The sequence below is a fragment of the Somniosus microcephalus genome, chromosome 1 (assembly GCF_052327205.1).
Source record: "Somniosus microcephalus isolate GS21.2 chromosome 1, FLI_Smic_1.0, whole genome shotgun sequence".
Taxonomy (NCBI): domain Eukaryota; kingdom Metazoa; phylum Chordata; class Chondrichthyes; order Squaliformes; family Somniosidae; genus Somniosus; species Somniosus microcephalus.
The window spans coordinates 26960468-26985057 of NC_140987.1; the positions used below are offsets into that span (position 1 = coordinate 26960468).

The following is a 24590-nucleotide window of genomic DNA, read 5'->3' on the forward strand; positions in this document are numbered from 1 at the left end:
TCCGCCAGGTGACCGATGCCCTTTTCAGAAGGAGACGCCAATTCATCTCCTTCCCCATGGCCCTGGAGAGCCAGCATCAGCGTGCAGTGGGATTTGTTAGACTCGCGGCCTTCCCCTTGGTGCAGGGCGCCATTGACTGTACGCATGTGGCTTTGCGGGCACCTCTGGAGCATGGCGAGCAGTATCGCAACCGGAAGGGCTACCATTCTCTCAATGTGCAGCTGGTGTGTGACCACAAGCAGCGCATCCTGGCTGTCAATGCCTGCTTTCCAGGCAGCTGCCACGATGCCTTTATCCTGCGGCAGCGTACTGTGCATGACATGTTTGAGGCACAGCCTCCCCCAAGAGGATGGCTACTCGGGGACAAAGGCTATCCTTTGTGTACCTGGCTCATGACCCCGCTCCGCGCGCCCAGGACCGCTGCTGAAGAGGCATACAACGAGAGCCATCAAAGGAGCAGAAACATCATCGAGCAAACTATTGGGGTCCTCAAGCAGCAGTTCCGCTGCCTTGATCGTTCCGGCGGATCTCTGCAGTATTCGCCGCACCGGGTCTCCCAATTTGTCGTAGTTTGCTGCATGCTACACAACCTGGCTCTCCGCAGGATTCAGGCACTGCCACCTGACGTTGGACCACCACCTCAGGAGGAGGAGCAGGAGGAGGAGGAGGCGGAGGAGGAGTACGTTCCCAGGAGGGAGCGACAAGGTCCAAGGGCCGTCCGTCGCCAGCTTATTGAACGTAACTTCTAAGCCCCCTGTCAGGGAATGCCTTGTGGCCATGAAGCAAGATGAATGCAGCCGCTCCGCAAGCCCTCAGCCGGCGAAGGCAACAAAGACTAACAAGAACAACCATGGACACTGTCTGAATAAAGATAAATTTATATTTGACAAAAATGAAACCCCTTCCCACATGAATCCCAAAAACAATCAACGGCCCCCACAAAAAGTGCAACAAACGACTCACTCCCACAACCTGGGGAGGAGTAACTCCACATTTGAACAAACCAGGCCTCAACGCAAAAAACATACCCATAAACAAAACAACCATGGGCAAAATAAAGATGTCCACCGCCATATAAAATGAAAGCTGGCCACACCCTCTACTTAGTGGCCCGCGAGGGCGAGACCTTGTCCAGCCTTTTGGCGCCCCTGCCCGGCCTGCTGCTCCTCCGCAAGCTCTGCCCAGTGGCTGCTGCGAGGCTGGGGGAAGGCGCCCGAGGGTCAGATGTCCTTCCGCCAGATGGCCTTGGGGGGCGGCCTACACGGGCTTTGGGCCTCGAGGGGCCGGCTGTTGATTGGCGCACGTGCATGCCCACCATCAGCTCCAGCCGCTTGCCGTTGACGCTCCACTGGGGGAGTGGCGGCGACGGATGGCGCAATGTGGGCAAGCTGGCGTATTGGAGGCGCTGGCTGGTGATGTCGCACGCTGGCACTCGCCCGGGCACGCACTGCACGATCCGCACCAATCAGCCGAAGGGCGGATCGCTGTGCTGCTGCAGCGCAGCGGGTGTCCTGGCGATGCCTGGCTGAGGCAGCGCGTGTGGCAGCAGTGAGTGCCCCTGTTGCCCTGGTCTGCGCCCACATCACATCCGCCACTGACTTGACGGCATCAGCCAGCGACTCCATCGCCGGAGGCATCCGTTCCACTACCTCCATCATCATCCGGCCACTCTCGGCATTTGATGCCCCAAACTCCCGCACACTGGTCGCCAGCGACTCGATGGCCTCAGGCATCCGTCCCACCACCTGCATGAGCTCTGTGTGGCGGCGGTCCGAATCCTCGGCCATTTGGTCCAGCTGGCGCACCTCCTCCGAGGTGAAGGTGGCCGGACTGGAGGCGGGACTCTCCCGCTGGGGAGCAGGGGTCCGAGCTAGGCGACCCTTGGCACGTTGCTGGCGCCGAATGTCCGCAGCAACTGCACTCCCCTCCGATCCTTCCCCCCTTGGGGGAAGGCCGCGGCCCACCCGCAGCCCTCCTGGGTGGCTGGACGCCACTGGTCCCAGCAGCTGCACTCCCCTCCGAAAGTTGCTCCAGGCTCTCGTCCAGGGAAGACGTGTCCAACACTTCGCCCTCTGCTGCAGGACCAGAGTCCTCCCCTGATGGTCCGGGTTGCTCTTCCTCCTCCTCCTCCTGTTCGGAGGGGCTGGCACTGGCAGCTTCAGGGAGCTCTTCGTCACCAGCTGAAAGCAGGAAGGCACAAGAGTAGCTTCAGAGTGAGGAGAGGGCGTCAGCGAGGGAGTCATGACTGGTGGCATTCAGCGCATTGGTGGCACAGTGGCAAAGGAGGTAGCTCGGATGCGCAAGTGCGACGAGAGAGGGCCAAAAGGCGAGGTCCTTACCATTGCCGGGCAGCGGAGGGTCGGCTTCTCCGCACGCTCTGGGCACAATCACGTAGCCTCCCATGAGGCCACTCACGCGCTCCTCCAGGGGAGTGAGCGTCTGGAACTTGGCGCGGCCTCCCCCGGTGATGTCGCGGCACTTGCGATTATTTGCAAGTTTAGCCTGCAAGAGAAAGGACGGGCTCTAAGTACGGTGTGTAGCCGTGACGTAGTGTGCACTGCCTCCCATGGTGGAATAGCTTGGCCAGAGTGTAGCCCTGATCTAGTGTGCACTGCCTCTCATGGTGGAATAGCTTGGCCAGTGTGTAAAGTGCAGAATGTGCAATTGATGCTCATGACTGTCCCAAAGCTGCTGGCTGAGGGCTGCCCATTAGGCCTTTCAGGTCCCTTTGCCCATCATGTCAGGTGTACATGCAAGAATGAGGAGGAGAGTGGAAAGGGTACTCACCCTGACAATCCTGGTCAGGTCATTGTATTTCTTCCGACATTGCACCTTGTCCCTGGGGGCATCGCCGTAGGACGACACCCTGGTGGCGATCTCCCTCCAGGCTTTGGTGTAGACGCGGTGGGTGGGATTCCTGCCAGTGTCTGGGAACAAGATCCTGCGCCTCTTCTCCAATGCGGTCAGCATGATATCCAGATCACGCTCTGAGAAGCGCAGGGCACGCTCACGGGCCTTCTCATGCGTTGCCATGGCTCCTTGGGCTCAGCAGCAGTGTTGAGGCCTAGTTTGAAAGCTGCAGTGTGCAGGGCGTGGCAGCAGACCAAATCGTCCCTTCCCCCTTTAAGAGCTGGCCGGCGCCACGGGGTCTGCTGTCAATCAAAAAATGTCCGCACCCGCGCTGCGCCCCGCCTCGGCGCTATCCCTCTGCACCGCCGGCTTAGCGCCTAAAGATAGTCGTGTAGCGCCTCTTTTAGCGCTCCAGCAACCTCTTAGGGCGAAGCAACTGAATTTCGGCAAAGGGGGCGCAACTTTGGGGCGGGCGCTAAAGTCGGGCGGGCGCTAACGTTAGCGCCCCAAAACTGGCAAAACTGAATTTCTAGGCCCATGTTTTTAGCTTCAGAATCAGCAGACTCACCATGTTGACATTCCCCCTGGTAGCTCAGACAGTTTATCTAGTGCACAGCGGAGCCATAAAACCATAAGGACCCAGATTCGATTGTCAGTCTGTGCTGAGCAGAGGTAGCAGCAAAGGCAACAACTTCCATTTATATTGTGCTTTGAACACAAGTGCTTCGCAGGTAGGCATATGGACAACAGAGGTAGGTCTGGAAAGGAGAGATTAGGAAAGGGTGACCAAAAGTTAGGTTGAAGTGATGGGGTCGAGGGTGCCATGAGCATAGATGGGGAAGTTAACCCTATGTCTGCAGGTGATGTCATGAAGGGGCATCATGTCGATGAGAAGAGGGCTCCAGTCAGATCCTGGTGAGAAGTTGAAGGTGACGGAAGCCATTGCCGGAGATGATCTCGTTGTATTCAAATCGATAGCAGTGGAACAACGGATCGTCCCATTGGGCTGGACAGCAGAGGAGAGGATTGTAGTGAGCCACGTTGAATGCTGCTGAGAGATCAAGGAAGATAACGCACCAAGGTCAGAATTATAGACGACTGAGGCACTATAATTGGCCTCAGTACCCTGGGGCTATAGGCGGACAGCTGCCCAGATTCCAGCTCCTTATCACTATCCAGGGATCCCTGCTGGAAGTGCACTTGCATTGGAAGAGGACACGATCTGGCTCGTTGCTGATGCCCCCAGTGTTGGATTAGCCGGTCGACATTGACCGTCAAGGCTCATGCTTAAATAATGGCTATTTGTGCAAGATACCAGAAGCCACCTGATGCTCAGGGAACGGAATCCCAACAAAAAGTCAACACCTTTGAGAGGGGGAGAGAGAGAGAGAGAGAGAGAAGGTAGACAAGAAACTAAAATAAACAAATTCACACAAGGGACTTCTCATGGCAACCAGCCAAAATGTTTAATAGCAGTCTAGTTAGACTCATCACATGACAGCTTTCATAGAATCATACCACAGAAGGAGGCCATTCGATCCATCATGACCGTGCTAGCACTTTGAAAGAGCTATCGAATTAGTCCCCTCCACTGCTCTTTCTGCCAAGTTACGAGCCAAACAGCCTTGGGATTCAAACCCTACACATGGATTGAACATGACCCTTTGTTATCTAATCGCAGGGATGGGGTGGAGGGAGGGGTGTGCGGGAACACATATTTCACCTAGTCTGTGTCATCTTCAGTGGGGAACCCAGACTAATGTCTTTATGATTCCAGTACTGTCCTGTACTCGGTGAATAGATCTATTCTGATGGAAGACAGCCTACTATCTATTAGGTTTGCTCATTATGGCAACTAAAGAGCAATATTTCTTCTCATTTGGTATTCCTATTGTTAACTTGCAGTCCATTATTAGTTTTCAAGTCTCCACCTCCGCTGCTGTCTTTTCTACCGCCATTTCATTTGGGAGTCATCAGAGGAAGTCACAAATCCAGATCTGATCCTTTTACATTTGAAGGTAAAGGATTGAAGATGGCTTTTAAGGCAAAGTCAGCTGGGAGTAATCGTAGTATAGAAAAACGAATGTGAAAATCAACATTTCTGAAAGGAAGTGCACAAACGAGAAGAAGCCAATTATGAAGCTTTGTTACCATCTGGACGTAGTGTAACAAATTACTGCTGGTTTAGCAGTGTTATTACTAGAATTTCGCCCAAGCATTATGATGGGAATGTGGAACTTTCATACTATCTCCACTTCAACTGTAAGAAACACCAGCACTACAATTATATATATTTTTTCTCCTGCCAAACGTGGGTCGAGTCTGGAGAGGACAGAGTACAAAACACTAGGGTGAGGTACTGGTGGATCCATGTCTGTCACTAGAGAGGCTATAGCAGTGGTGCAAATTGAGATGATGAATAAGATTATTGCAGAACATTTAAACCTATTAGCTGAAGTGTAGTTTTCTTCTTAAAATGTATTGGGAGCAATAGGCTAAGTATGCCTCGTGAAAACAGTGACGCACAGATGAAAAGACAGCCTCAGAACAGCTTCGCAACAGCACAGTTGGATTAAGAAGCATTTCACAATTGCCATGTCAACACAGATCACAGAAACCCCACAGTGCAGATAGAGGCCATTTCGGCCCATCGAGCCTGCACCGACTCATATCCCACCCGATCCCCGTAACCCCTACACCAACACATATCCTACCCTATCCCCGTAACCCCACGTATTTAATCCCCCTAACACTAAGGGTCAATTTACCATAGCCAATCAACCTAACCCGCACATCTTTGGACTGTGGGAGGAAACCGGAGCACCCGGAGGAAACCCACGCAAACACGGGGAGAATGTGCAAACTCCACACAGACAGTCACCCGAGGCCGGATTCGAACCCGGGTCCCTGGCGCTGTGAGGCAACAGTGCTAACCACTATGCCACCGTGCTGCCCAGCTAAACTGCCCAGCAACACAACTAAATATTATTTGAAAAACTTATAGTTTTTACCTGGTCCTCGTGGAATAAGATTCCTTTCTGCGCATTAATTCGTTTGAAAAGATCTCCACCTTCACAGTAATCCATGACTATGTAAAGGCAGCCGCTTTCTGTTAAATAAATACATATGCAACTTATCAAGACTTAAATTTTAAATGAGCCAATACTTAAGACATTGATTTACAATGGCCCAGAAATTCGGGTCGGGGGCTTCCCGCGGGTGCAAGCCCCCGATCTGCACTTATCTTGCGCGCCGGCCGTTGAGCTGTAGGTCCCCGTGGAATTCCGATCCGGGGCCTGGTCCAGCTGCCGGCGCGCAGTGCTTGCGTATCCCGGGGCGCAGTTAGTTCGATGCGTCCCCTGGGATCATGTGGGCTGTGGGGAGCCAATCGGAGCAGGGAATGCTCCATTCGTAAGTCTGACAGGAAGTGCTGTCAAGACTTATAAATACTACGGCCCCAAAATAGCACTAAACATTCAAATACATTTTTTTTTTAATCACATTTTTTAAATAAACTATAAATTACATGAAATAACTATTTTAAACAATAATTTAAATTTTTGAAAAAAATAATTTTATATTCTAATGGGGCTAAAAATAAACTTACCTTGCTTTAAAGTACTAAAAATAATAAACCTGTGGAAAAAATGTTTTAATTTTAATTAATTCACCACTTACCTTGTAAAAAGCAGGCCTTACGCCTGCTTTTTACATTTCTAACTTCTGCAGGCTGACGTTCCCGGAGAAACCTGTAAAAAAAACGCAAGTTTGATGCGCACGCGCAGCCTCCCCCGTGCACGCGTTCGACCTCTGAACCTCTTCGTTCAGAGGAACGGAAGTGCCGGTTTCCCGCGCATGCGCAGTGCCTGCAGGAAACCGGCACTTCCATCAGGCCTACGGGTGAGTACGCCGTGCGTACTCACCCGTGGAGACCTGAACTTCTGGGCCAATATTTGCTTTACTGTATCATAAAAAAGCCCACGAGCAATGGCAAGAAATCATACTATCTTTCGGTTAAACTGAGGCTCTCGCAGGTGGACATAAACGATCCCATGGCACTATTTCGAAGAAGAGCAGGGGAGTTCTCCCCGGTATCCTGGCCGATACTTATCCAGATTCAGATTAGATTTAGATTCAGATTAGATTTATTTGCCATATGTAACAAGTACAATGGAATGCTTGTTCCCCGTAGGGACGCGTCAGCTATACATACAGCGCCGCGTTCAGAGTCAATACAATGGCTTCCCGTGGCAGTGGGAGCACGATGTCCCTCAGCCGCTCCGTCCTCCTCTTCACCGCGGCCGCCTGCTCACCGTCGCCGGCTCCACGTGTGGTGGCCTGCTTCTCCCGCTCTGGCCACCATGCCCGGCTCCCCTCCTCCCATCCGGACTGCGAGTTACCTGAAATGGAGCTGCCAGCCGACGTGCTGCAGCGTGTCGTGAGTCTGCTGCTGCGCTCGTCTGCCCGACTCGCTGAACACATCGTCGGGATGTGAATGCTCCAATGCGGCCTCCTCTTCACCGTCGCCGGCTCCACGGCCCGGGGCCTACTTCTCTCTCTTCACGGGTCGGCCTCTGGCCGCCATGCTCGGCTCCCCTCCTCCCAGTCGGAATTCCTTCCCACCGAGGAGCTGCCGGCCGATGTGCTCCAGCGGGTCAGCTTGGCTGCTGCTGCTGCTCACCGCGCTGCGCTGCCTCTGCCCGACTCGCCGAGCACCTCGCTCCGGTTGCGGGAGCGAGCGGCGAGAGCTGGCCGCCCGAAACAGGGAGAGCGATCTCAGCACCGGACCGTCACGGCCACCATCTTGATTGATCTCTCAATCAACATCACTGGAAACAAATTATCTGCTCATTATCACATTGCTGTTTGTGGGAGTTTACTGTGCCGCATTTCCCACATTACAACAGTGACTACACTTCAAAAAGTACTTCATTGGCTGTAAAGCGCTTTGGGACGGCCGGTGGTTGTGAAAGGCGTGATAGAAATACAAGTCTTTCTTTTTTTTCTTATTTAATCTAGGCTACTCTACTTCCTGATTTTAACCTGCACGAATATACTATAACTAATGACGACCTTTAATGACGACTTATACACACACACACCGAAAAAAGTTTGCTATTATTATGTCCGTGTATAATTGAGACACGGACTGCAGGAGTTGGTTATAACAGGTCTTTACCGAATGGAGGCAACCTGGAACTACTATGCAAATGTTACTACACAGGCTTATATACAGGGGTGGTCGCTACTGGTACTGCAGTATACAGGGGCTGCAGAATATAGTTCCTTCTGCAAAGTACATACACTACAATTCCTCCCCTTTTAGCTAAACAGTACACAACATTCGATTAACAATGAAATAACATATTTACAATTGCAGTTGCTAGATACATTAGTTGAAGTTAAGCAATTATAAGTTCAGTCTTTGAGGAGGCTTCCTGATTCTGTCTGGATAACGCCTCTTTGGGGTATCAGGTTCTTCTGGCAAAGTTGAGTCGGGATCAATGTCGCTGTTTGGTTTGTCTGCTTCCAATATCACCGATTCTGAGGTAGATGCAATTGGTACTTCGGTTTCATTACCAGGTGTATAGGATCGTGGTGTAGATTTGACGTTTTCCAGTGACTCTAGAATCTGGTCAGCATGGCGTCTTACAATGCTCTCTCCAACGTCCACGGTATACATTAGAGGTCCTTGCCGTGTGCAGATCGTTCCTGGCTGCCATTTCTCTGTGCGGTAGTCCCGGGCCAAAACTGGTTGACCTTTCATTCATATTCTGAAACTGCCTGTTCTCCACATCTCTTCTGATGTTTGGCTTAACCAAATCCAAGCGGCATCGTAGTCTTCGATTGAAGAACATCATGGCTGGAGTTTGGTTGGTAACCGCATGTGTCGCATTCCGGTAGGCAAACAAGAAGTTATCCACCTTGTGTTGTAGGGGTATGTCTTCATTACACATTGCCTTGATAGCCTTCTTGAATGTTTGAACGAACCTCTCAGCCAATCCATTAGTGGCTGGATGATATGGGGCGGATGTGCAATGCTTAACACCATTGTTCTTTAAGAACCTCCGGAACTCTTCAGACACAAACTGTGGCAGCCCATTCCTGGCGAATATGGTTCGTAAGACTGTGATCGTTTTTTCTGTGGTGGTTGAGGACATTTTTATTACCTCTGGCCACTTTGAATGTGCATCCACCGCAATTAAAAACATCGAGTCCATAAAGGGACCAGCAAAATCAATGTGCACCCTTTGCCATGGAGATGAGGGCCACTCCCATGGATGTAGAGGGGCTTGTGGTGGGGCGTTTTGGACCTTCTGGCATCCTGTACAGCTCTTGGTCATCTCTTCGATTTCTCTATCGATTCCCGGCCACCACACAAACGCTCTGGCTAAGTTCTTCATTTTTACCCCTCCCAGATGACCCTCATGAAGTTAATTGAGCACTCTATCCTTCAATTTGGGTGGAATTACTACTCTGGATCCACACATCAAGGTTCCTCTGCACACTGACAGCTGTTCTCTTCTCGGCGAGAATGCTGGCAGCAATGGTTCGCCATGTGCTGGCCACCCCTTCACCGTTAAATCATAGACCCAGGAGTGTGTCGGGTCATTTCGTGTTTCCTTTTCTATGTCTGCATTCATCACAGGGAGACATTCGACTATGGTCGAGTGGAATATCTCCACTGGATCCACTGCAAGTTCTTCTTCCACCGTCGGCAACGGTAGGCGCGACAATCCATCAGCATTCCCATGCTGTTTAGTTCCTTTGTACTCGATGTCATATTGGTGTGCCCCTAGGAAAAGGGACCGCCTCCGTAGCCGTTGTGCTGTCATTATCGGTACGCCCTTCTGAGGGTTGAAAATGGAGACAAGAGGTTGATGATCAGTAAGTAGAGTAAATTTCTGACCGTGCAGGTACTGATTGAACTTCTTCACCCCCCACACCAGGCTGAGGGCCTCTGTCAATCTGGGCGTAGTTACGCTCGGCTGAAGTTAACAAGCGTGACGCAAAAGCTATCGGCCTCTCTGAACCATCAAGGAATTTATGTGACAGTACCGCCCCAATGCCGTAGGAAGACGCATCACACGCCAGTCTTATCGGTAGTGATGGGTTGTAGTGAGCCAATACTTCTCTTGAAGTGATTAGGTCCTTACTCTTCTGAAAGGCCCGTTTACATTCATCGCTCCATTTCCATGCTACGCCCGTTTGTAGTAGGGCGTTCAGTGGGTGCAGAATTGTGGACAAATTCGGCAAAAACTTATGGTAGCAATTCACCAATCCGAGGAATGACCTCAGTTGCGACACATTTTCAGGCGCTGGAGCCTTAACTACCGCTTCAATTTTGTCAGGGGACTTATGCAACCCCTCTTCATCAATCACATGGCCACAATACGATATCTGTTTCTTCAAAAACTCGCACTTGGGGCGATTGGCCCGTAGCCCATGTTCACGTAGTCTAGTGAGCACCTGCTCTAGGTTGGCAAGGTGTTCACTGTCATCTTCACCTGTCACTAGGATGTCATAACACCGAGTCCCCGGAATCCCTTGCAGGACTTGTTCCATCGCTCTTTGCCATATCGCCGGAGCTGATGCTACTCCGAATACCAGTCGATGATACTGGTAAAGACCTTTGTGAGTGTTTATCGTGAGATACTTCCTAGAAGATTCTTCAACCTCCATCTGCAAATATGCTTGTGCTAGGTCAATTTTTGTAAAACACTTCCCTCCAGATAGTGAGGCGAAGATATCTTCTATCCTTGGAAGAGGATATTGTACTGTGTGAAGGACTGGGTTCACCGTCATCTTGAAGTCCCCACAGATGCGAACCTTCCTTGGCTCCTCAGACTTATTGTTTAACGTTTTCTTCACGACAGGAACGATGGGTGTTGCCCACTCGCTCCAGTCTACCTTAGATAACACACCTGCATTCTCCAGATTCTCCAGCTCTGCCTCGACAGCTGGGCGAATTGCATATGGTACCGGTCTTGCTTTGAAAAACTTGGGAATTGCATTCTCTTCTATTTTGATCGAGGCGGTTACGCCTTTAAGAGTTCCCAGTTCTTGTTGAAATACCTCTTTGGCGTTAGCTAAGATTGTTGACAATCGCCCAGGAGTGACGTCGTCATCCTTTTTACCAGCCACCGTCAGTGCCTGAATGGAGTGCCAGTCTAAACTTATCTTTCTGATCCATTCACGTCCCAATAACGGTGGTCCACCATCTTGCAGTATGTACAGATACAATTTCTGTATTTCCTTGCCGTTGTATTCGACAGGCACCCTTATTTTTCCTCTGGGGTATACTTTTTGCCCCGTATACGTCTTCAAGACAATGGATGTCTCTTTCAAGGGTATGTGTGAGAATAGCCGCTCGTAGTCTCGTCGATTCATGACGGTTAGAGCTGATCCTGTATCCAATTCCATTTTGACTTGGGACCCTGCTATCGTGAGGGTGACCCAAATGGTTCGGTGATCCTCTTTTGCGATTACGTTGAAGTTTGAGACAGCTTAGTCTCTTGTTCCCGGATTCACTATCGCTCATCTGGTCTTCGGAACTACTGTCCGTCATCTTTTGTACTTTCCTGTACGGTTCCTTAGTAGCCTTTTTGTTGTCGTTGGTCTTCTTCCCAGACCTGCAAACTTGTGCAATGTGTCCCATCTTTCTGCATTGCCTGCATATTTTGTCCTTGGACCAGCAGTCCTTCTGGTCATGGGTTGTTCTGCCGCAGCGATAACATTTTGCAAATCCCCGTGTCATTTCGTGGGTGCCGTATTCCTGTGGCTTTTGCTGTATTTCCGCAGCTCCCCTTGCTGCTGCTTCGTACGATACTGCCACGCTGAAAGTCTTATCTAGCGTCAGCTCTTTCTGAGAGTAACCTCTTCTGGGTTCCTTCACTCAGGAGTCCACAGACAAATTTGTCCCGTAAGGTATCTGCCAGTCCTGCTCCGAACTGGCAGTGCTTTGATAGCTTGCGTAGTTCCGTAAGGTAATCAGCATTGCTCTCATCTTTATGCTGATTTCTCCCGTGGAATTTAAATCTTTCTGCTATGTAGGATTTAGGTGTTCCTGTTGGATAGCAACAATTTCGTTAAAACTCTTCGCCTTCGGTTTGGTTGGAGTAATCAGGTCCCGCAATAGGCCGTACGTTCTTGCGCCCATTATGTTTAGCAGTACCGATGCCTTTTTCTCATCGGCTACTTCGTTTGCCTCGCAATATACCTCGACTCTTTCCACATACGTGGTCCAGTCTTCTATTGCATTATCGAAGGCAGTGATATTGCCAGTCTTCGGCATCTTGGAAATCTAAGATGGCGCCTCCCGCGCTTTGCCTTCTTCCCCGATTTAACAAAATGGCGCCTCCCGCGCTTTGCCTTCTTCCCCGCTGGATTAAGATGGCGCCTCCTGCGCTTTCTGTCTTCTCCGCTGTTGCTAGCGCTGTTGCTGGCGTTTTATGCCTTGATGGCGACGCCCTATGGTCTTCGCGCACTTCCCCCTGCGCTGCTGCCAACGCCGCTCTCCGCGGTTCCCGTGGCAACTGCAGCTCCTCAAGGCTTTCTGCGCGTTTAATTTTTATTATTTCCCCGTCGTCGGAACAACCCTGCGGGACACTTGCCTCCCTCTTCTCGGGTCTGTACGCTGCCCGGCTTCGTAGCACCGGCCGCGCCCTAGGTGCTCCACCCTCTCTCTCTCCTCTTCCCGACAACGCTGCTCGGCCCCGTTGCAAAGCCACCCGCTCGAGCTCTAGACCGCCGCAGCCCAGGAAGGATCAGTGTACTACCTGCCACCAGCCCGATTAGCTGAAGCACCATCGACATGATAACCAAGCCCCGCTCTCGACAGCATCTCCTGCAAATCTTCAACTCCGCTGACTCAGAGGCGGATGCCCACGGTCGACGCCCATTTCTTCTGTTTCTTTCTTCCTTCTGGCCTCGACCTCTGATAACTTCGCTTCAGGGATGGATCCCCATGAGGTGGTGCAGACTGTAGGTAAGTTCGTATCTGCTCGTCGCCAGTATTATGTCCGTGTATAATTGAGACACGGACTGCAGGAGTTGGTTATAACAGGTCTTTACTGAATGGAGGCAACCTGGAACTACTATGCAAATGTTACTACACAGGCTTATATACAGGGATGGTCACTACTGGTACTGCAGTATACAGGGGCTGCAGAATATAGTTCCTTCTGCAAAGTACATACACTACAGCTATGCAGCCATGTCCATAGAACCACGAGCGACGCTCTTTTTTGTTGTATTTGTTCTGGGGATGTGGGCAATGCTGGCAAGGCCACATTAAATGCCCATGCTTAGTTGCTCTGAGTTTAGAAGAATGAGGGGGGGGATCTCATTGAAACGTATAAAATTCTGACAGGGCTCGACAGACTGGATGCAGGGAGGATGATTCCCCTGCCTGGGGGGTCTAGAACGAGGGGTCACAGTCTCAGGATACAGGGTAGGACATTTAGGACTGATATGAGGAGAAATTTCTTCACTCAGAGGGTGGTGAACCTGTGGAATTCTCCACCACAGAGGCTGTGGAGACCAAGTCACTGAATATATGGAAGAAGGAGATACAGGTAGATCGATTTCTAGACATAAATGGCATCAAGGGGTATGGGGAGAGAGCGGGAGTATGGTATTGAGATAGAGGATCAGCCATGATTACATTGAATGGCGGAGCAGGCTCGAAGGGCCAAATGGCCTGCTCCTGCTCCTATTGTTCTATGTTTCTATAAGGTGGCGGTGGGCCTTCTCTCCTTGAACTGCTGCAGCCCTTGGGGTGATGCTGCTCCCACAATGGTATTATCAAGCAAAGCTGTCCAAATCGGGAAAGAGATGCTTTAAAAGTTAAGGCAGGAAGAAGTAATTCCCCATCCCAATCAGCATCCACATTTTCAGAACAGAGCAAAAGGACTACATTGTTCCATTTATTGGTGCCTGAAATTAGCATTCAGTGCTGCCCATTCCCACACATAATGGGCCTCTGGAGCATAAAGCAAAATTCAACATGCTCCATACCTTCAACTTCAAAAGCAAATGTATATTTAATCAAGTATAGTGTCTATTGGCCTGATTTTCTTCAGCATGGGAAACATTCACCAATCAAAATGCAGACACAATTACGCCACAAGCATCAGAATTTTGCAGCACTCTGGGACCTGGTGTAAAAGCCAAGCCTTCACGCAGGTTGGGTGTCTATTTCATGCAAGTGTCACAAATAATTTTATTTAACTGAAAAAGGGCATCATAAAAATAGGGCTGTCATTTATATACAGATGTGACACGTACATGATTTTATTGTAACTACAAACTTGTCCTTTGGAACAGAGGAGGCCGAGGGGAGATTTAATTCAGCGGTATAAAATTATGAGGGGCCCAGGTAGATTGAATGGGAAGGACCTATTTCCCTTAGCAGAGAGGTCAATAACCAGGAGGCATAGATTTAAAGTAATTGGTGGAAGGATTGGAGGGGAATTGAGGGGAACTTTTTTCACCCAGAGGGTGGAGGGGGTCTGGGACTCACTGCCTGAAAGGGCGGTAGAGGCAGGAACCCTCATCGCATTTAAAAAGTACTTGGATATGCACTTGAAGTGCTGTAACCTGCAGGGCTACAGACCAAGAGCTGGAAAGTGGGATTAGGCCGGAGAGCTCTTTTCTGGCCGACACAGACACGATGGGCTTCTGAGCCGTAAATTTCTATGATGCTTCGATAAAACTGCTGCTTAATATGCTATTATTTTAACATATACAGTATTTCACTTTCTGTGCTCCTCAAAGTAAGAATTTTTTTTTATTCGTTTGTGGGATGTGGGCGTCGCTGGCAAGACCAGCATTTATTGCCCGTTCCTAATTGCCTTTGAGAAGGTGGTGGTGAGCTGTCTTCTTGAACCGCTGCAGTCCCTGTGGTGAAGGTGCTCCCACAGTGCTGTTAGGGAGGGAGTTCCAGGATTTTGACCCAGTGACGATGAAGGATCGGCCGATATACTTCTAAGTCAGGATGGTGTGTGATGTGGAGGGGAACTTGGAGGTGGTGGTGTTCCCATGTGCCTGCTGCCCTTGTCCTTCTAGGTGTAAGAGGTCGCGGGTTTGGGAGGTGTTGCCGAAGAAGCCTTGGCGAGTTGCTGCAGTTCATCTTGTAGATGGTACACACTGCAGCCACGGTGCGCCGGTGGTGGAGGGAGTGAATGTTTAAGGTGGTGGATGACCTGCTCTTGTTGCCACAGTATTTGTGTGGCTGGTCCAGTTAAGTTAACGCAATGAAAGAGAACAGCTTCCCATTTTGAACATCCATCAGCAGCATCAGGTTGTCCTACAGCGAGAGTCTTCCTCACTGGAGAATTACCCCTATTGTTTCAACAATTCCAAGTTGGAGCAAGTACACAGCTCCCAATACTTGAAGTTACAGTACAGAAATCTGGATCTGAAATACAGACTCACGATCCTTCCACACTCTCTCTCCCCCACCTCCCACCCAAAACGCACACACAGTCCTGAGTCCATAATTCAGCCTTAGGTTCACCCAATGTGCTTAAGCTTACTTCTCACCTTCAAATGATTCCTTGTACTGTACAATGTTTGGATGTTTCATATTTCCCAACACAGCAACTTCTCTCCTCGATTCTTCCCTCTCCTTATTAGACATCTTAGAGCAAAACAAAAAGGAAACAGGAAAAGTCTTTGAAGAAGTATCATTCTGGCACGTCTTACTTCAGTTACATCTGGAGACATACGAACATAAGAAATAGGAGCAGGAGTAGGCCAATCGGCCCCTCGAGCCTGCTCCGCCATTCAATAAGATCATGGCTGATCTGATCCTAACCGCCAATCTACTATCACAGAACCATCTCCTGAATCTAACAGAATTAGACAGACGAAATAGGAGCAGGATCAGGCTACACGGCCCCTGGGCCCGCTCCGCTCCCCACAGGGCCATGTCCGATCCGAACCTAGACTCATGTCCAAATTCCTGCCCGCTCCCCGTAACCCTTAATTCCCTTTACTTCTAGGAAACTGTCTATTTCTGTTTTAAATTTATGTAATGATGTAGCTTCTACAGCTTTTTGGGGCAGCATATTCCATGGACCTACCACCCTCTGAGTGAAGTAGTTCCTCCTCATCTCAGTTTTGAAAGAGCAGCCCCTTATTCTAAGACTATGCCCCCTAGTTCTAGTTTCACCCATCATCGGGAACATCCTCCCCGCATCCACCCGATCCAACCCCTTCACAATCTTATATGTTTCAATAAGATCGCCTCTCATTCTTCTGAACGCCAATGAGTAGAGTCCCAATCTACTCAACCTCTCCTCATATGTCCATCCCCTCATCCCCGGGATTAACCGAGTGAACCTTCTTTGTACTGACTCGAGAGCAAGTATGTCTTTTCTTAAGTATGGACACCAAAACTGTATGCAGTATTCCAGGTGCGGTCTCACCAATACCTTGTACAACTGAAGCAATACCTCCCTATTTTTATATTCTATCCCCCTAGCAATGAAAGCCAACATTCCATTGGCCTTCTTAATCACTTGCTGCACCTGCATACTAACCTTTTGAGTTTCGTGCACCAGGACCCCCAGATCCCTTTGTACTTCAGTACTTTCCAGTTTCTTGCCATTAAGATAATAACTTGCTCTACGATTTTTCCTGCCAAAGTGCATAGCCTCACACTTTCCAGTATTGTATTCCATCTGCCAAATCTCTGCCCACCTACTTAGCCTGTCGATGTCCCCTTGCAGGTTTTTTATGTCCTCCTCACTCACTACTTTCCCTCCCATCTTAGTATCATCTGCAAACTTTGATATGTTACACTCGGTCCCCTCCTCCAAATCGTTAATATAGATTGTAAAGAGTTGGGGACCCAGCACTGCCCCCTGCGGAACACCACTAGTTACTGATTGCCAGTCTGAGAATGAACCATTTATCCCAACTCTCTGCCTTCTGTTAGATAGCCAATCCTCTATCCATGCCAGAATATTACCCCCAATCCCGTGATTTTTTATCTTAAGCAATAATCTTTTGTGTGGCACCTTGTCAAATGCCTTTTGGAAGTCTAAATACACTACGTCCACTGGTTCCCCTTTATCCACCCTATATGTTACTTCCTCAAAGAACTCCAGCAAATTTGTCAAACATGACTTCCCCTTCACAAAACCATGCTGACTTTGGCCTATTAAATTATGATTATCCAAATGTCCTGTTACTGTCTCCTTAATAATGGACTCCAAAATTTTACCTACCACAGATGTTAGGCTATTATTTTTAAATAAGGGTGTTACATTAGCAGTTTTCCAGTCTGCCGGGACCTTTGCTGAGTCCAGGGAGTTTTGGAAAATTATTACCAATGCATCCACAATCCCTACCGTCACTTCCCTCAAGACCCTAGGATGTAAGCCATCAGGTCCAGGTGATTTATCCGCCTTGAGTCCCATTATTTTACCGAGTACCACTTCCTTAGTGATTTTGATCGTGTTTAGCTCCTCCCCCCCTATAGCCCCGTTTGTCCAGTGTTGGGATATTCTTAGTGTCCTCTGCTGTAAAGACTGATACAAAATATTCATTCAGTGCTTTTGCCATCTCCATATTTCCCACCATTAATTTCCCAGTCTCATCCTCTAAGGGACCAACATTTACTTTAGCCACCCTTTTTCTTTTTATATAATGATAAAAACTCTTACTATCTGTTTTTATATTTTTTGCTAATTTACTTTCATAATCTATCTTCCCTTTCTTAATCAATCTTTTTGTTATTTTTTGCTGTCTTTTAAAGTTTTCCCAATCCTCTATCCTCCCACTAGATTTGGCTACCTTATATGCCCTTGTTTTTAGTCGAATACTATCCTTAATTTCTTTACTTAGCCACGGATGGCTGTCTTTTCTTTTACACCCTTTTCTTCTCAGTGGAATATTTTTTTTTTGGAAGTTGTAAAATAACTCCTTAAATGTGCACCACTGATCATGTATCGTCTTACCCTTTAATCTATTTTCCCAATCCACTCTACTCAATTCCGCTCTCATACCTTCATAGTCTCCTTTATTCAAGCTTAGCACGCTTGTTTGAGATCCAACCTTCTCACCCTCTAATTGAATATGGAATTCAACCATGTTATGGTCACTCATTCCAAGGGGATCCTTTACTAGGACATTTTTAATTAATCCTGTCTCGTTACACAGGACCAGATCTAAGGTTGCTTGCCCCCTGGTCGGTTCAGTAACATACTGCTCAAGAAACCCATCCCTAATACACTCAATGAACTCATCCTCAAGGCAGCCCTGCCCAATTTGATTTGTCCAATTAATATGATAGTTAAAATCCCCCATAATTATAGATGTTCCCTTGTTACAAGCCTCAACTATTTCCTGATTGATACTCCGTCCAACAGAGTTGCAACTGTTCGGAGGCCTATAGACTACACCCACTAGTGTTTTTTCCCCCTTATTATTCCTTACCTCCACCCAAACTGTTTCATTATCCTGATCTCTTGACCCAATATCATTTCTCTGTATTACAGTGATTCCTTCCTTTATTAACATAGCCACCCCACCTCCCCTTCCTTCCTGCCTGTCCTTCCTGATCGTTAAATAACCTGGTATGTTTAATTCCCAGGCATTGTCACCCTGCAGCCATGTTTCTGTAATGGCCACAAGATCATACCCATATGTAGTTATTTGTGCCATTAACTCATCTATTTTGTTACGAATGCTACGTGCATTCAGATAGAGAACTTTCAAATATGTTTTGTGACACTTAGTTCCTGCTTTTGCCCTTTTTATTACTTTACCTTTTACTCCATACCTTCTGCCCCTTCCTGACACGCTCTGGTTTTTAATTTCCCCACTGCTACCTAAGTCTATGACCTTCTCTGTTGTCATTTTTATTATTTGCTCTCTAGGAACCTCCCCCCCACTAGTTAGTTTAAAGCCCTCTCTACAGCCCTAGTTATATGATCCGCCAGGACTCTAGCCCCAGCACTGGCCAAGTGAAGCCCGTCCCAACGGAACAGCTCCCTCCTGCCCCAGTACTGGTGCCAGTGTCCCAGGAAGCAAAACCCATTTCTCCCACACCAGTCTTTGAGCCACGCATTTAACTCTCTAATTTTAATTGTCCTGGCCAAATTCGCTCGTGGCTCAGGTAATAATCCAGACCACATTAAGATTTACTCACCCTGGAGATGCTGATTTCTTTGATAACATACTGTCTGCCATCTTCTTTTGAGTTCACGAGAATAGCTTTTCCAAACGATCCTTCTCCAATTTTGTTCACCTTGATGTATTTATCCATAGTGCTCGATGTAAAAGATCCTCATGCTCACGCTGTGTAAACAAAACGCAAAACATTCCCCAGCAATCCATTCGCAAACATAACTGAATCAGAAAAATTAAGGCTGCTGCGCTAAGTAAATGTGTCGCCAAGTTAAAAATCGATCCACAGCTCACTCCTGATGCACAATCCCCAAGATACAGTAAAATCACCATACCACACCTTTATGGGGGGGGGGGGGCAAGGAGGGGAGGGGGGAGAAACCTTCTTGTTGATGTTCACCTGACAGAAAATGCACTTCACTACCAAAATGATCCAGAACTCAACATTTAAATCTCAACCTAAAGCTGAGCATCTATGTCTTTACTACAAGAAGCATCTGTTCACATCGTAATTGTTTTACATCAACATTTACTCCATTTAATCTAATTTCTCCTCTCCAGAAAAGCATTAATAATAGGACCATTCCTGCAGCCGAGAGGACAGGCAGATGGGCAAAGGCCCCCTCTGTGATTTCCACCAAGATGGTAACGCAAGCTGACAAAACAGTAAATATCCCTTGTGACCGGATGCAAAGTGAGATCCTCTCCTACCCAAGATTATGTCTCCGATCTAGCAATCAAACAGCGAACTGACAAGACAAAACACACATTATTAAATCTCATTCCAAAATGAAGTGGTCCAATTGGTATCGTCTTCGAAGTGAAGCTTGATCCTCACAAGGGACATGAATAAATATGGTAACTGACGACTACAATCTGAAAATGAGCTAATTACCTGTCCCGACTACAAAGTATAATGCATATTTAAAAAGCTCTGCCACGAGGCTATCTGCAGCTGTACAGTGGCAAGCACTATCCCTACATTTCTCACAGCAATATGATGCCTGTCATCTGATGTGTACATAAAACAACTTGTATTCATATAGCACCTTGAACGTAGCAAAACGTCCCAAGGCGCTTCATAGGAGTATTAAAAGACAAAAAAAACAGTTTGAACTTGAAAGTTTGAAATCAGTTCAGAATTCATCAAGTACCTAGACAGACTAGATGCAGGAAGGCTGTTCCCGATGGTCGGGGGAGTCCAGAACCAGGGGTCACAGTCTAAGGATAAGGGGTAAGCCATTTAGGACAGAGATGAGGAGGAATTTCTTCACCCAGAGAGTGGTGAACCTGTGGAATTCTCTACCACAGAAGGCAGTTGAGGCCAATTCATTAATTAAATATATTCAAGGAGTTAGATATATTTCTTAAGGCTAAGGGGATCAAGGGATATGGGGAGAAGGTAGGGACAGGGTACTGAACTTGGATGATCAGCCATGATCTCATTAAATGGCGGAGCAGGCTCAAGGGGCCGAATGGCCTGCTCCTGCTCCTATCTTCTGTGTTTCGCCATACTTTTCCACCAGTGCATGTCACACTTTTCTGTGCAAAGACCCCCCTCCCCCGTGCAAATACGGAGACATTCCTGGGGGCCCTCAGAAAATAGTGACACACCGTATTACCTTCCAAAAGACAGTATCATCAACCCAAAGGAATACAATACTCTGTGCAGAAACTGTTCATAGTGGGTTATTTATGTTGATGCATACTAAGTCAACATTGTAGAAAATTTTAAAAATTCTCAAAATATGCAATTGCAGCCTGCAGTATGCCTGTAGCCAGACAGAAATCAGATGACCTTGTGGATTTGAAAATCCATGTTCTACATTATTCTGTTAATCATTTTCAAATATATAAAAGGACGCTATGTACTCATTTCCTTGTAAGTTTTTTTTTAATTCCACCCTTAATAAATGCACACCAGCTAGCAAACACAAATTAAAGCAGTCTTACTTAATAACACTGAACAAAGTTTGTCTGCGTGTGCTTTTTCATGTTAACAAAGCAGCTAATAAAGCATACAGGATCCTGGGCTTTATAAATAGAGGCAGAGAGTACAAAAGCCAGGAAGTTATGCTAAACCTAAATAAAACACTAGTTCAGCCCCAGCTGGAGTGTTGTGTCCAATTTTGGGCACCAAACTTTAGGAAGGACATGAAGGGTTTGGAGAGTACAGAAGAGATTTACTAGAATGGTTCCAGGGATGAGGGATTACAGTTATGTGGATAGACTGGAGAAGCTGGGATTGTTCTCTTTAGAGCAGAGAAGGCTGAGGAGAGGTGTTTCAAATCATGAAGGATTTAGATAATAGTAAATAAAGAGAAACTGTTTCCAATGGCTGTAAAGGCACAGATTTAAGCTGATTGGCAAGAGAACCAGAGGCAACATGAGGAAAAACTTTTTTTTTACACAACGAGTGGTTAGGATTTGGAATGCACTGCCTGATAGGGTGGTGGATACAGATTCAATAGCAGCCTTCAAAAGGGAATTAATTGGATAAATACTGGAAGGAGAAAAAATTGCAGAGATATGGGGAAAGAGCGGGGGAGTGGGACTAACTGGATAGCTCTTCGGAAGAGCCAGCGCAGACTCGGTGGGGCGAATGGCCTCCTTCTACACTATACTATTCTAAGATTCCATGTATTCTGGTCAATTCCAACTCTTAACAAGCACATTCAAGGGATATACAATTACCATTAATACAAATAAACACCCTGGGATAATGAAACAAGTTTTTTTTCAGCTTTTCTGATACATCTTATTCTTTCAGTTCTTTGTTTAATCTTAGTCTATAAAGAGACTCACCCACCTCAACTATGAACAAGTGTATGAATAAAGGAATAAGCCCTGTATATGCTCGATTGTGGAGGCTCTTGGAGCCACGATGATTGCTATTCTTTTTAATTCGACACGAACCAAAAAAATATATACACTCTCCCAATAAAGTATTGCCAAGAGACTTTCTCCTACCACATTCCCTGCCTTGTAGAAAGCAATTTTTTTTTAAAGCTATTTCAACCAAAATATCTTGTGACATATAAATTGCATTAAATGCACAAAAGACAATTGGTGCAGGATCGAATACATTGCATGCAAACGGCTGAAATCAGCTCCCAAAGCACAGGCATTAATAAATAACACACACACATTGATACATACGAGCTATGGTGATGGTTTGTTTCTGTGCCCTGCTGCTAGGTGCGGCCTATCTGTCAGCATCACCAAATGCAACAAGCCAAAGCACTGGGTTTTGCTAAATATTTTTTAAAAATTAAAAAAGGCTGTAAAAGCAACTGACAACAAATTGAGGGGCTGTCAAGCAGCCTCAACCAGCGAAAACCTTCTCCCCCATCATCACACACATTCACTCACCATTCAACTGCTGCTAATGAGAATTCAACTCTCTCAGCAAGCTCACCCACCGCAACCCAACCTGCTAGCGGATGCGGCCTCCGATTGGCCGGGGCGCGCCGAAGCCGCGTCGCGATTGGCCAGCGGGCCCGTCAATCAGCTCCCGCCCACCCACCCTGTCAGCGAGTTTGGTTGTGCCTCTCTCCCTGGTAACCGCCGCTAGTAACGGGCGCGGGCCCAGGGCCAACATGGAGGATCCTGCTCACTGCACTGCATTGCACAGCACACTGGCTGCAGTATTATTATTTTAGTTTGTTAAGTTTACCTTTTTTGTTTGTTTCTGATTTGGTTTATTAGCTGTTGCCCCCCTCTATTGTTGCACTGTTGGCAACCTTGGCGTCCTATCTGACCCCGAAATGTGCTTCCCACCCACATAGCCGCGGCATCACTCGGCATCGCCCATTTCCAACCTCCGTAACATCGCCCATTGTCTCCGTCTCCCGCCCCCCTGCCTCGGCCTTTGTTACCTCTGGACTTGACTATTCCAACGCCCTCCTGGCTGGCCTCCCACGTTCTACCCGACGTAAACTTGAGGTCATCCCAAAACTCGGCTGCCCGCGTCCTGACTCGCATCCAAGTCTCGTTCACCCATCACCCCCTGTGCTTGCTGACCTACATTGGCTCCCGGTTAAGCAACGCCGCGATTTCAAAATTCTCATCCTTGTTTTCAAATCCCTGCATGGCCACGCCCCTCCCTATCTCTGTAATCTCCTCCAGCCCCACAACCCGCACCGCCCCCCCTCCCCCCCCGAGATATCTGTGTTCCCTTCTGCCCTCTTGAGCATCCCAGATTATAATCGCTCAACCATTGGTGACCATGCCTTCTGTTGCCTAGGCCCTAATCCCGGGAATTCCCTGCCTAAACCTCTCCGCCTCACTACCTTGCTTTCCTCTGTTAAGACACTCCTTAAAACCTACCTCTTTGATCAAGCTTTTGGTCATCTGCCCTAATCTCTCCTTATGTGGCTTGGTGTCACCGTTTTACTACGTTATAGGCGCTATATAAATACAAGTTGTTGTTAGATTTAATTCATAGAATCATAGAATAGGATAGCACAGAAGGAGGCCATTCGGCCCATCGAGTCTGCGCCAAAGAGCAATCCAGTTAGTCCCACTCCCTTCTCTTTCCCCACATCCCTACAATTTCTTCACCTTCAAGTATTTATCTGTGATAAATCCATGTAGTGAGACAAGGACTCGAAGAGGCGAGGTATTAGGATTAATAAGAGTACTTTATTAAACGACTGCGAAACAACCAGGCAGGCTTGCATCCAGGCATTGCACCTTTGCTGACCTTGACAGGAAGCAAACCTCTGATCTTAACAGGAAGCAAACCTCTGACCTTAGCAGCAGCATTGGCTACAGCACCACCTGGTGGATAACCTTAATCATAACATCCCAGATTACTATATCCCTCCTCCCTTAAGATTTCAGTATGAATTTCTTAACAAACAACCATTCCTGAGGGTCACATAAGGAGTCTCCATTCATCATGTTCCATACTTGACAAATCTAACAGTTCAGTATCAATCTCTCTAGTGGCTTGCGAGTCCTTTGTGAACGTCTAACAGTAAAGTCCCTGATTGTTTGTGGTGAAGCCACCAGCTGCTCCTGAGCAGTGCTCAGAGTATATGACTCTGCAACGATGGTTTCCTCTTGACGAATAGGTTCCTGTGGAATTGTCTCCGTCCCTGGTGGTGGCACCACAGATGCACTTGGATAACTGGGGGCAACCCTGTCTTCAGTTATTGCATCTGGAACCTTCATTTCAATTTCCCCTTGTCTGGGAAGTATCTGATCTACATGTCTGCGTACTACCCTACCATCTCCCAACATGACCTTGTATGATACTGGACCTGTCATTGAGTCGATGAAGACAGGAATCCACTTTGGTCCATAACTGAAATTCCTGGTAAGGACTGCATCTCCTTCTCCAAAACTTCGGCTCTTTGTTCTTTTGTCATGGTTCTCTTTTTGTTTGTTTTGTCTGTTTTCCATTTTCCTTTTTAGGTCTGGGTGGACAAGGTCAAGAGTGGAGCGTAGCCTACGACCTAATAACATCTCAGCAGGAGAGAGTCCTGTGGTGGATTGAGGTGTTATTCTGTAGCTGAACAGAACTCGTGACACTTTGGCTGCTAAACACCCTTCTGCACTTTTTTTTCATCATCTCCTTAAATGTTTGTACGGCT

General features: G+C 47.8%; 1 protein-coding gene across 6 annotated transcripts in view; it reads right to left on the reverse strand.

Annotated features, from left to right (window-relative positions):
• Positions 1-22432, reverse strand: part of nek1 (NIMA-related kinase 1) — a 220172-nt gene extending 197740 nt beyond the window's left edge. For all 6 annotated transcript variants that reach the window (XM_085976042.1, XM_085975980.1, XM_085975769.1 and 3 more), the window contains exons 1-4: positions 22363-22432; positions 19013-19161; positions 15397-15493; positions 5862-5959 (exon numbers count right to left, since the gene is read on the reverse strand). In XM_085976042.1, the coding sequence (XP_085832168.1) occupies positions 5862-5959; positions 15397-15493; positions 19013-19129 (312 nt within the window). In that variant the 5' untranslated portion in view covers positions 19130-19161; positions 22363-22432. The remainder of the gene's footprint in view (positions 1-5861; positions 5960-15396; positions 15494-19012; positions 19162-22362) is intronic.
• Positions 22433-24590: the final 2158 nt, after the last annotated feature.